The sequence below is a fragment of the Podarcis liolepis genome (genome assembly GCF_965112155.1).
Source record: "Podarcis liolepis genome assembly, chromosome: 12".
NCBI classification, from domain to species: Eukaryota; Metazoa; Chordata; class Lepidosauria; order Squamata; family Lacertidae; genus Podarcis; species Podarcis liolepis.
In genome coordinates this window covers 25,679,215-25,692,194 of record NC_139563.1, presented here as the reverse complement: position 1 = coordinate 25,692,194, position 12,980 = coordinate 25,679,215, and the positions used below count along the sequence as shown (strand labels likewise).

General features: G+C 44.4%; 1 protein-coding gene across 4 annotated transcripts in view; it reads right to left on the bottom strand.

Annotated features, from left to right (window-relative positions):
- Positions 1-12,980, bottom strand: part of NMT2 (N-myristoyltransferase 2) — a 32,914-nt gene that overhangs the window by 15,177 nt on the left and 4,757 nt on the right. Inside the window, exons 2-3 of one of the 4 annotated variants that reach the window (XM_083467477.1) lie at positions 7,224-7,359; positions 116-260 (exon numbers count right to left, since the gene is read on the bottom strand). In XM_083467477.1, coding sequence (XP_083323603.1) covers positions 116-260; positions 7,224-7,359 — 281 coding nt within the window. The remainder of the gene's footprint in view (positions 1-115; positions 261-7,223; positions 7,360-12,980) is intronic. The other 3 variants (XM_083467479.1, XM_083467480.1, XM_083467478.1) reach the window with 3 other exon arrangements.

The window sequence follows — 12,980 nt, the reverse complement described above, 5'->3', positions numbered from 1 at the left end:
GGTTGTTGTTGCACTAGGATTTCACACGGTTGCTTTACAAGGCAGGCTGCAAATCGATATATTCAATCAGTCAATCAGAATACTTTCATTATCCCGGTCCCGGCTACAGACTTACTAAGCTTGGGTACAGGCTGTGTATCCCAAAACTGGTATTTACGTTTGCTCGCCTCGTCAATGTTCTTTGCTGGGCCCTGACATGCTGACAGGAGCTCCATGGCTCTCTGAATATCTTGCAGTTTCTGCATTGGAATGGCTGGATTCTGCAGGGAGAGAGAAAGAAAGGGAGAGAGATATGCAGAGTCAATTAGGGTGCATCCAGATGGGAATATTGCATTAGTTTTCCTGATTAAAATGCTAGGACTTCTGTCCTGTGTTCTAAGGTCCCGATCTCACTGCACACTACCTGTTGTGCTATGGAACTGTGGCTTCCTGACCGATATATCATGCTAAATTTCACTCGCACCAGTAGGTGTGGTGTGACACAACAACAACTGCCATTGGGCAATGTCACTACCCCTCCACCCTTTACACACATGTGTGTGTTTGTCTTTGCCCGTGATAACAACAGGGAACAACAATATATGCCGGGATAGAGCTCCAAATTTCATCACTTCTCTCCTGTGATTTTCCAGGTTCAAGGGGACTACAAATGGATCCCCCACCCCACCCCTTGGAATCAAACAACAGGAAATGAGTAGTAAACACATGCTATGTTGCCTTAGCTTTCCGGAAATGGCTTTTAGGATTGTGTGAAAGCTCAAATATATTGCAGGAATTAACAGTTTTACTTTTATCACATGGTAACTTTTATTATATATGAATGAATTAATGCCATATATTGCACTTGCTCTCGTCTAGATAATTTCTAACACTGCCTGCAGGTTCCCCATCCAGAAATGGCTGGCCTGTCTTGAAATTATTCTCCTCTTTCATTAATGTCTGGAACACTCTGGAGCAGAGATGGCCAGTGGGGTGTCCTCCAGATGCAGTCAGACCTCAGCTCCTATCAGCTCCACAGTCATGGCCAATGGTCAGAGATGGGAGCTGTGGTCCAGCAAAATCGGGGGGGGGGGGACTCCACTGGCCACCCCTGTTCTAGAGATGCATTGGGTTCGATCCAGATTTATGATAAGACTTCTGCTAGTATCACAGAAAGGGGGGGAGTGGTTTTGACCAATGTATTCTTCCCCCAGAAGCCCCATGGAAAGCTGCTCTGGAGGGTCAGATAATGCCCTGGAGCACCAGGCGAGGTGGGCTTGTGGGATGTTTGGTTGGCTGCTGTGATAGGTAAAGGGTAAATGTAAAGGTAAAGGACCCCTGAATGGTTAAGTCCAGTCAAAGGCGACTATGGGGTTGTGGCACTCATCTTGCTTTCAGGGTGAGGGAGCTGGTGTTTGTCCACAGACAGCTTTCTGGGTCATGTGGCTAGCAGGACTAAACTGCTTCTGGTGCAACGGAACAACATGACGGAAACCAAAGCGCACGGAAACGCTGTGTTACCTTCCCACTGAAGCGGTACCTCTTTATATACTTGCACTGGTGTGCTTTCGAACTACTAGGTTGGCAGGAGCTGGGATAGCTCATTCCACAGTTTCTGCTTTCTTTTAAACAAACTTGCCAAGCCTTTCTATTTTTGAAATTTTCAGCTCTTTTTCTTTGCATCTACATTTGCCCTAAAGAGATGTTTGCAATACAAATATTGCAGCACTGGGTTTACAATACAAAAACTGGGCGCGGGAGCATTTTATCACCTCCCAACCTCCTGCTTTCCAGCCGCTGACCAAAGCAAATAAAGGTCAAATGGAAAGACAAAGTAAATGTAAAAACAGATGTCAAAAACTCTCTTCAGTTTGGGCTTATTAAATTTATATGACTTCTCATGACAAAAAAAAGACCTAAAGTGATTTACAACCAGGATAAAAATACACAAGCATATTAAAACTGTAATATAAACTGATTTGTGAGAAGTAGTGATGGCTACCACCTTATTATTCCTCGTTTAAAGCCATTCAAGGTGGTTAAGTCCAGTCAAAGGTGACTATGGGGTTGTGGCGCTCACCTCGCTTTCAGGCCGAGGGAGCCGGTGTTTGTCAGCTGACAGCTTTCCGGGTCATGTGGCCAGCAGGACTAAACCGCTTCTGGTGCAACAGAACACCGTGATGGAAACCAGAGCACTCGGAAACGCCATTTACCTTCCCACTGCCGCAGCAGTATCTGTTTATCTACTTGCACTGGTATGCTTTCGAACTGCTAGGTTGGCAGGAGCTGGGACAGGGCAACAGGAGCTCACCCCGTTGTGGGGATTTGAACCGCTGACCTTCCAATTGGCAAGCCTAAGAGGTTCAGTGGTTTAGACCACAGCATTACCTGCGCCCCAATAATAATAATATGCCGCCCATATCATATTTCTCAATACCATATTATTTAAAAAGAGCCATTTGAAACCAAACACCATTATGCAAAAGGCATCAAACGAAGATAGCAATCTAAAACCGGCAGCTAAACGTAGTATAAAAAGCAAATATGAACAATCCAACAAATCCAATTTGGCTCCCCAAGTTTGTTTGTTTTTTAAATGTCAACATTCAAATGTCACTCTAAGCCAGGGTTGCTGGGCTCATTGTGGTTCACTGTGAATAAGTAATCTTTTGGTGCATAATGTTATAGAAATATATGGCGCGACCACACCTGGCATGCTGTGTACAGTCCCCTCCCTCACTTCAAGGAGGACATTGCAGAGCCCCAACTGGCCAACTCAAGGGCTATGGTTTCAACTCAATCATACAATGATGCTGAAGCACTCGCAGTGGACCACCAGCTCATGAGCCACCAACTAGGATGGCTCACTGAACTTAGTCCACTAGCACTTGGTCTTCCATCTCATCCCTCTCAGGTGAAGCCCCAAAGCAGGTGAGTTGGGACTTGGTACCCACTTACAACATGCCTCAAAATGTAGTGCTGCCTCTAAAAATTTGAATCCCCCCCCCCCGCCAGCCCTGACCTAGCAAACTTATTCTGTTCTGCAGGCTTTAAACCAGGCATGGCCAAACGTGGACCTCCAGATGTTTTGAGACTACAATTCCCAACATCCATGACCAGTGGTCCTGTTAGCCAGGGATGATGGGAGTTGTAGTCCCAAAACATCTAGAGGACCGAGTTTGGCCATGCCTGATTGAAACCATATGGAACAGAAACTGTTGCACTTGTCTGCTTGTACATGACCTACCACACTAAGGAGCTAGTTAAAAGTTAAATTGTAATCATATGAGAAGCCCTCAAAACGATGCGTGGGAAAAGAGAGACTTCTAGGTTTCAGGAAACCTCTGTGATGAAAATTGTAATGTGAAACAGTCTAATAATGATGGCCTTTTATTTGTCAACTACTGGAGTAATAAGGGAAAAGACAAGATAAGTCACTTTTCTTTTTAAAAACGCTTTAAATAGTGATTCCCACACTTTTTCAATTCACAGAGCACTTGGACTTCAAGGTGCTCTCAGCAGGAAACTTCTGCTCCAAGATGTTGGCTGTCATCTTTGCCATCAATACAGGTGTTTAGCCTGAATGAACTAGAATTAAATACTTTGAAGAGCTGATTACAGAAAAACCGGGCTGTTGGCAATGATGGCACAACAACTCCCACAGATGGAATTAGCTGAAACCTGGTCAGATGGATGGTTTTTATGTAAGAGATTGCAAGACAATTAAAAAAAAAATCCTAGCCACTAACTTAATTCCGTCCCCCGTGAATTGGGAAAAGTCTACCATTACTCCATTTCCCAGTTGACAATTGTGCTACCACATTCTGTAGCAGCTTGCAGCTTCTTAGCTGTTTTCAAAGACAGCCCCACAGACAATGCATTGCAGCACAGGCAACTGAAGTCAGGCTATCATTCCCATTTAGGTATTTTAACCACAGAAACGTTAAGTCTGGGAACCACTGCTTTAAATGAACTTGTTTCTTAAACTATTGCCCCGACTGACTTGTGAATACACTTTATGGGTAACAAATTAACTCAAACATCCTCTCTGCCAGCCTTGTTTGTTTTCTCTGCTGTTTTCCAATATCATATAATAGGTTGAAACTTTGTTAATCTATCTTAAAATACAATTTAGGAAAGAAATAGGGATGTAAGCACAGGCCCATTTCCTTTACCTGCCTGAGAAAGGGAACTGCACCAGGTGAGGCAGAGGTTTCAGATGCTGTGTATTCGTTTTAAAAATACAAGAGAGCAAACCCACATTTGAATAACCACCAACAAATCCTTCTACACCAAGGGCCAGTTCTCAGAAGAATCTGATACATCATTTTATTCAGCCACCTCTTTTGCCAACTGGTTTCTATACACACAGCAGCTGGAAAATATCCTGCAGCACTCATGGGAATCACCGCCACCCGAAAGTTATCTAGGGACGCGCTGGATCAGACATCACTTCATCTGCATGACAGCAATCTTCGGAAAGGAAGTTGTATGTAAACAGCAGAACCTGACCCAAATCTTAAACAGAGTAGCCACTGAGTTTAATTTGACTAGGTGCATCTAAGCATCAGAAGTAGGGCAGAGCCATTTTGCCAGCTGTGTGGCAGGTGGGTCGCAGTTGCTTACTGGGAGGGAGGTGGGAAGGTGCAAGGGAGTGGGGCTGGGGTGTATGTGTGGTCAGCGCAGTGCAAATGCACTGGCAGGAGCACCATATTGGCCCTGCTGGTGTGTTTGCAACATGCTGATCTCTCTGCCTTTTCCCGCTCCCTGTAAGCAAATGCAACCCACCTGCCAGTAGCTCTGCCCCACCTACATCTGCCAAACATGGGACAGAAAGCCATGAGTCTGCATGACCAATCCGCAACACATAACCATAGCAAAGAGGTTTTCAAACTCCTTGAGTCCATGGCTCTCTTGGCCAAATACAGTGGTACCTCGGGCTAAGTACTTAATTCGTTCCGGAGGTCCGTTCTTAACCTGAAACTGTTCTTAACCTGAAGCACCACTTTAGCTAATGGGGCCTCCAGCTGCCGCCACACCGCCAGAACACGATTTCTGTTCTCATCCTGAAGCAAAATTTCTTAACCCGAGGTACTATTTCTGGGTTAGCGGAGTCTGTAACCTGAAGCGCCTGTAAACTGAAGTGTATGTAACCTGTACATTCTTTCTGTGGCACCCCTGTGGGGCTTAGGAGCCCAGTTATGTCACCCTTTGCCTGCAGAACTGCAGCCTCTCACCCTTTTTCAAACACCCTCTCTTGTGGAGTGTTCCCTTAGCCTCCTCTCCTTGGGAGTCCTCTGGGCAGCCGCTGCTGCCACTCCTGGTCTCTAGGCTTCCCACCACCTGTCCCAAAGATAGGTGCCATTTGCCTGCAGAGCTGATAGCCAGAGCTGCTGCAGCAAACAGCTGTGCAAGCCTTTGGGAGGCAGAGATGTGACCGGGCATCAGAGGAAGGAGGGAAAGAAAGAGGGACAGAGGCCAGCGTTGTCCGCAGCACCCCTGACCATCATTCAAGGCACCCCAGGGCGCCACGGCACACTTGTTGAAAACCACTGCCATAGCACATCAAATCTTCCCAATCAGCCATGGCATCCACAGGAGGATTTTGATGAGGCCTGTGTTCTGTCAGATTTGCCTGAGATACCAACCTGAGGTGGCACTTGTCTGAGGGGAAAACCAACCAGAGAGGAAATGCACACGGAAGCGATGTACTGGCAAACAGAAAGCATTTACTTGGAGAAGAGGCTTTTGAGATTCAGGTGGAACTTACTTCCAAGGAAATCGGTTTAGAATCGCCGCCCTCAGAATAAAGCAAAAGAAGGCAGCAACAGTAAACAGTTTCAGTCTGAAGCCTCAGAACTTACGACAAGCTGCAATCGTTTGTAAATGGAATAAAAATAACTTCAACCCGGAGAACACAATGGGTCACAGGCAGGCTTGAGTTTTGCTGACATACAAAGTAGTACTTGGTCTTTGTGATTTAGCAGAAAAACCTACAGGCCCTTTCTGTGTGGGTAGGTATGCAATTATATTTCTACAGCACTGCGGGAAGAGGTTTAACAACCTAGCAGTTGTTATGCTCAAGGCAATCTGGTGGGGTGCGCCGAGCGAGACAGAGAGTTGCTCAAAGAAATGGGTTCACAGAGGTTCTCGTATTTGAACTCTCTGTCACTCTGTCCTGTGGTATTCACTAGAAAACACTATGACTAAGTGGTGTTATAATGCACCTACCGTCTCATGCCCAGTATTGCCAGGAATTCTAAGAAATCAAAATATCAGTGTTTTCGTAATCCCTGGTCAAAATCCAAGATAGCTTTCAAAGGTTCAGCCCACCATCGGTGATTCTGCATGGCATCCAATTATATACAAACATAAGACAAAAGACTGCACCTTGGACCCATTGTGCAAAAATTTGGCTGTAATACCTTAACAGTTATTCAAATGCAAAGCAAGCAAACAACTTTCCAAAATACGCAGCGAGAGATACATGCAGAGAAGCAGCAGAACAAACACCAGGCAAAACCAGAAAGCAGGTAATTCAAAGTAATTTGTGCTGTAATTACACAAAACGACAACTGAATAAAATGCAGATTTGTGTCGAAGGCCTCCAACTATATTGGACGTTATAATCTTATATCCACTTTCCTTAGGAGTAAGGCGCTTTGAACTCATTGAGCCTTACTTCTGAGTAAACGCATACAGGATTGCACTGTTAGATGCTTTAAAAAAAGGGGGGGTCAAATCAGTGATTCTGAATGGCATCCAATTCTATCCAAACATAAGACAAAAGACTGTACCTTGGACCCATCGTGCAAAAATTTGGCTGTGATACCTTAACAGTTATTCAAATACAAAGCAAGCAAATAACTTCCCAAAATTTGGAAAACTACTTAAAATACATTTTGAAGATTACAGTGCATCAAAATAAAACAACAAATTTAAAAGAAGATTTCTTACATTTGGCACCTTTCCGGGGTAGGAGTCCTACAAAATGGTTGGTAACAAGGGTAATGAATTTTAGGAGCCAAAAAGAGAGAGGGAAAGGTTCTAATTTTGGATTAACAGGATAGTAGAACCTGACACTTAGACCTCGAAAAGTCTATTAAAGTAGCTTTTATCTGTCGGACAGTTGCATTTACCTGCAATTGTGACAAGCAGCCCATTCAGCGCACCCTTCACCTAGCACTGCCTATTACGACTCTCACACTATGCTACCAAAGTTAAAATGAAGCCCAGGCTCTCACTTTTGAAGGTTGCTGAATTTTAATCTCCTGGGAGTCAGATGCAGAGTCTGATTTGGTACCTCCGGAATTTGGCTTTTCCTTTTTTCGCTTCTGTTTCTTTTTCTTCTTTTTCGCTCCCAAGTCTCCTCCAGGACTTCTGTAAAGAAATTGAGAGTTGGAAAAAGATGACCTGGTGTTGTTTTTAAAACGCACGCACCCCTCTGAAAATGTACCAAAAGTAGCTCAGGGTGGTTCTTTTTGTCATATTCAAAAATATTCCCCAATTCTGCTTCAGAATGAAAAATTAAATTAAACCTTGGAAGAGAGGCGCATTCATGCAGTCTCTGTATTTAAAAGTGGAGCTAAATTACATCATCTCCCTCCCCAAAACAATTCCACCCCCCCAAAAAATGCAACCCTCACATGGAAGCACCTTCTTTGTAGTGAAACATAATAGAATGAGGTTCTTTGGGAAGAAAAAAATGTAAGACTTGGCTATCTGAATCGCACTGCATACACGCCCAGCATCCAGCAGAAAAGACCATATTTGAAAAAAGCTGATACCTGTATCCCTCACAGCCATCTATGATATCATTATTTTCTGTATCAAGTTTATGTAGCCTCGTCTGCTCTGCACAGGACTATTTTTACCACACCTCCACAGAATCACAAAACTGCTTTGTGGTCATCAGCGTATAACCTAATTTTAAAATGTCAACCTAGGGGGAAATGTCTTCATTTAAATGTTCGCGTCACACCATGGAATGAAAGAGATATTGCAGTCGTCCCCTCCCTTGAAGCTTGAGATCAAAAGGGATTGTGTGCTCAGTACCACAAGAGCAGGAGATTCTAAATACAGCAAGGAATTTGACATGATCACATCTTTTAAGCAGCATTATTCGCTTGCAAACCTTTCCCTGCACATCGGTGCATGCAAAAAATGGCACCGGAAACTGAAAAAGGAAATTTCCTGGTAGTTAACAGCAAAAAGCTTTCTGTGTTCTACATTTCTGGAAGATACCTGTTACTGTTATGCTTCGCAATTACTCATACACAGAGCAAATCTATTTTGGTTTTCTACCAGTTTAACTGCTATGGCTTCACCCCTCACAACAAATTCTGGGAAGTTGAGGGTAGGTTTCTTTGTTTTGTTTTGTGCAGTGGGTGGTGATGAAAATTTCCACTGGTGCTCCCTAACCCTAAACACAGAACTACAGTTAGGGTTCCTGCAGAAATAGAGGCCTCCTATTTCATTTTGAAAGTAAGCCCATTTTATCTGAAATTTTCATTAGCTAGGTTCCTTGAAGAATTTTTCATGGAGCCTAGGAACCTAACCCTGCCCCGCAATCCTCTATCATGGTGTTGCCTTCCCAATGTTGTCAGACTATAACTACCACCATCTCTGAGTCATGTCTTCTCTGTAACATCCTCTGCTGTGAATTGGTTTCCTTTGAAACATATTGACTCTTCATATAGCCAGGGTGGTGCCCTTGAGATGTTGGTGGTCAGAGATGGAGGGAGTTTGGAGTCCAACGACATCTGGAGGCCACAGGTTCCCATTCTGATTTTATGGTCCTCCCCTTGAAACCAGGATGGAGAGCCTGTGATGCTGTTGAGCTCAAACTCCCACCATCCTAGACCACTGCTGTGCTGACTGGCGCTGATGGGACTTGCATTTCTACGGTACCCGGAGGGCACCAAATCCACCCTTACTTAGTATGTCAAAAACCCTTAGCAGCAACTCAAAATATTCCTACAATGAGCTAGTTCTTGCATCCAGTGTTAGAAACTCAGATATATAAGCTAGGCGCCAAATGGCTCCTTAAAGGTTGCAGTCACCAAAACGGAGTGTCTAGTTGCCATTTTGGGGCCAGGCGGCTCTAAAGTCTTATTTTCCAAATGATGGACTGGTTGTGATTGATTCTCAGTTAAATATCTGGCTAGTTCAGATGACAATCTTAAGTTAGGGGAAGAGCTTTGAGAACTTAAAAGCTGAAAAGGCACTTTATCCAGGGGTAGTCCACATATATATTGGCCTATTCCTACAGGATGTGGTATTTGTCTGTGAGAGCAGCCCATATCCAATGATCCCCTGGCATGTACCTCCAGATGGTGAAGATGTCAGGCGCCATCCTGGCACCCAGGCACCTTTAACAGGTGCAAAATATGCCTGGCTAATTTTGAATACTGCATATTGCTAAACATGGTTTAATGCTACATGTATAAGCAAAGCTCATGGTCCCTTCTGCTTTGCCTGCTTGTTCACTCAGCACTAAATCATGGTTAGCATTAAATATGAACCAGCCCAATAATTTGTTCCTTTTCATGACATACAAGGTACACATTTTTCTGCATTTTCAGGAATGAGAGGCAATCAATTCCACTGTGCTTTTATTTACTGTATCCCTTCCCTCATTAGTAATTGCTGATGTATTCCTGTCATTTGCTTATTTTCTGAGGACGCATCGCTATGCTCAACAAATTTCAACAAGTGAATGGTATGATTCACTGCCCCGTAACACTAGGCAATTGATGGAACAAGACACCTTGCTATATGCATACAGTAGAAGTGACAGAATCAACAGCCAGGATCCAAAAGAGCTACAACATCAATTCCATGTGCCCATATAGTGGCTCTGGACTCCTACTGTGGCAAGTTGTTATCAAGCCCAGTGATTATGAACCTGCCTAATTCTCATCCTTGGGCACAGGTGTGTATACGAGCTGGACCTAGAGAGTAGCATAGCACAACTTTTGCCAACCTGGTGCTGCAGCTGATGAGTTACAGTACAAAACATCTGGACAGCATCAGGCTGGCAATGGCTGACCTAACAGCATGCAATTGTGTTGCACTTTAAGCAGGTCTGGGTTGGAGACCGCCCCAAACCCCATGTAACCCACCCTGAGCATATAAATGCTATTTTTTTAAAAAAAACCAACTGAATCAGATTTGTTTTAAAATATTTGTGCAGTCGCCATAAGTGACAAGGAATTGCATACGAAGTCGTAAGGAGGCGGGCAGAGGAAAGATGGTACACTGTGCCTTTCCTCTGTGTACAGCACAAAAACAAAGTGAACTGGGTTTTTGGGGGTAGGGGTGGGGAGGTTAGTAGCTTTTAACAACTTCTTTACAAGGCAGACAAAGTGCTCATAACTACCGTATTTTTTGCTCTATAGGATGCACCGGACCATAGGAAGCACATTGTTTTAGAGAACAAAAACCCCCCTGCTCAGTGCCCCTTCAGCGAAGCGGCAGGAGAAACAGAGCCCCTTCCATTTCTCCTCCCGCTTAGCTGAAGGGGCACCTACCCTTCAGCGAAAGGAACCCGAAGCCTCCGGAGTGGAGCAGGAGCTCGCGCTGCGCTCTGAAGGCTTCAGCGAAAGCAACGCAAAGCCTCTGGAGTGCGGAGGGAACGCTCCCTCTGCGCCTCGGAAGCTTCGCGTTGCTATCGCTGAAGCCAAGGAGCCTGCATTCGCTCCATAGGACGCACACACATTTCCCCTTCATTTTTGGAGGGGAAAAGGTGCGTCCTATAGAGCGAAAAATACGGTATTTCTGCTTGCCGCCTACTTGCACATTCATTTCAGCAGTGAACTTTTCACTCCAACCAATACATTCTGCACTTCTGTTTGCAGAGAGGAAAATAGGGGTTGAACACCTGATTTGTCTTCTTGACAAAAAGAAAGCAGCAGCTATGCCATAGTCCCTTGGGTTAAATTAGAATGGGGGGAAAGGTTGCCTTAAAAAAATGTATCTGAAGAAGTGTACATGCACACGAAAGCTCATACCAATAACAAACTTAGTTTGTCTCTAAGATGCTAATGGAATGATTTTTTAATTAAAAAAAAAAAAAGAATGAAAAGAGAGGGGGGCGTATTTTAACCCAACCTAATTCTGATCAGGGGTATAAACATGAGTCTGGCCCTCAGAACTTTGCAAACCGATTATTTCAAACACTCCAGGGGAGAAACTGCCAGCAGCAATTTAATTCCAAACTAATGCTGATTTTTTAAAAAGCAGACCCATAGAGAGGCAGGGACATAGCCAGAGGCAACTCCAATAGTTACGGTAGAGTCAGCCTTCCTAGATGAGCTTTATAAATAAATTAAAAAGCAAGAATTTTTACAAGCCCTTACATACATATACATTTTTTTTAAAGGAAGATGGGACTTTATTCTCTGAGGGAATATTCCCTCCAATTATTAGGTAAAGCAACCCAACTTGGCCTCTAAAAATTATTTTTCACCTAGCGAAACTGATCTGCAGTTTTGTTGATGTGAAAATTGCCTATTTTTGCTGTCTTCCATCTGTCAAGGGCCTATGTGTATTGCCTAAGGATGGAGACAAATCTAGGTAACAGCTGGATTTTGTATTTTCAGAACTGGGACATTAACTATTGTATGTTTCTTCCCAATACAACTTGAAACCTGTAACACACCAAACAAGAGCCTCTTCTGTCTGCTACCTCCTCCCACATTCCATCTTAAGACTGTGACTAAATGCAGATTCTACCCACAGCTCCTGCATCAGCCAACTCCCCCCACAATCGTTTACCATCTTGCCTGGTGAACATGAAAGCTTGCACACCATTTTGTAATGCTTCGGTCGACCTAATGAAGACATTGTCCTAATATGGATTTTGGAATACTGTCATTAGTTATTTGGAGCACACCAATGGTCCAAAAGAAGCATACCGTATTTTTCGCTCTATAACACACACCCGACCATAACACGCACGTAGTTTTTAGAGGAGGAAAATCCGTAGGCATGCCACCCGTAGGCATTCCCTCCATAACACGCACAGACATTTCCCCTTACTTTCTAGGAGGAAAAAAGTGAGTGTTATGGTGCAAAAAATACGGTAGTTCAAATGTCCATATGCTTTCACGGGTTGTTGACTGATCACCTGGAAGCAATTTTTCCTTACCACCAACAACCAGGCTACTGGCTATTTACAAGCCTCCTCAGGTCTAGACTGCCTGGCCTCTCTTACTACTGGCATTCGGCTCCTTCATCTGAATTACACCCTTAGAAACCTCAGTTCAATAAGCTGTGCGGTCATCTACACACAGGGAGAACAGCCTTATGGGAAATATTAAGCCAAATACTTTGATTACAAGAAGAAGCCTTTGAGTGGAGCCTTTTTAGAGTGCCATACGTGGGTGGCGCTGTGGGCTAAACCAAAGAGCATAGGACTTGCCGATCAGAAGGTCGGCGGTTCGAATCCCCGTGACGGGGTGAGCTACCGTTGCTCGGTCCCTGCTCCTGCCAACCTAGCACTTCAAAAGCATGCCAAAAAGTGCAAGTAGATAAATAGGTACAGCTCTGGCGGGAAGGTAAATGGCATTTCCGTGCGCTGCTCTGGTGAACCAGAAGCGGCTTAGTCATGCTGGCCACATGACCTGGAAGCTGTACACCGGCTCCCTCGGCCAATAAAGCGAGACGAGCGCCGCAACCCCAGAGTTGGTCAAGACTGGACCTAATGGTAAGGGGTCCCTTTACCTTTACCATTACCTCAGTATTACAGCACACGTTTCACATCTAGAAGTTACTGGATTCAGTCCTCTACATCTTGATTTAAAAGTACTGTTCCCTGTGGCAGCAGTCAATATTCAGCTAAGTGGATTTATGGCCTGACTCTGTCTGTATAAGGCAGCTTCATGCAGATGTCAGGCACTGGTGGTATAACCTCAGGATCCCAAGCCCATCCAGTTCCTTATTTGGATGGACTTCAGCTGACCCAGGGGCCTTGTGCATTTCAGCTGATTTAGCACAAA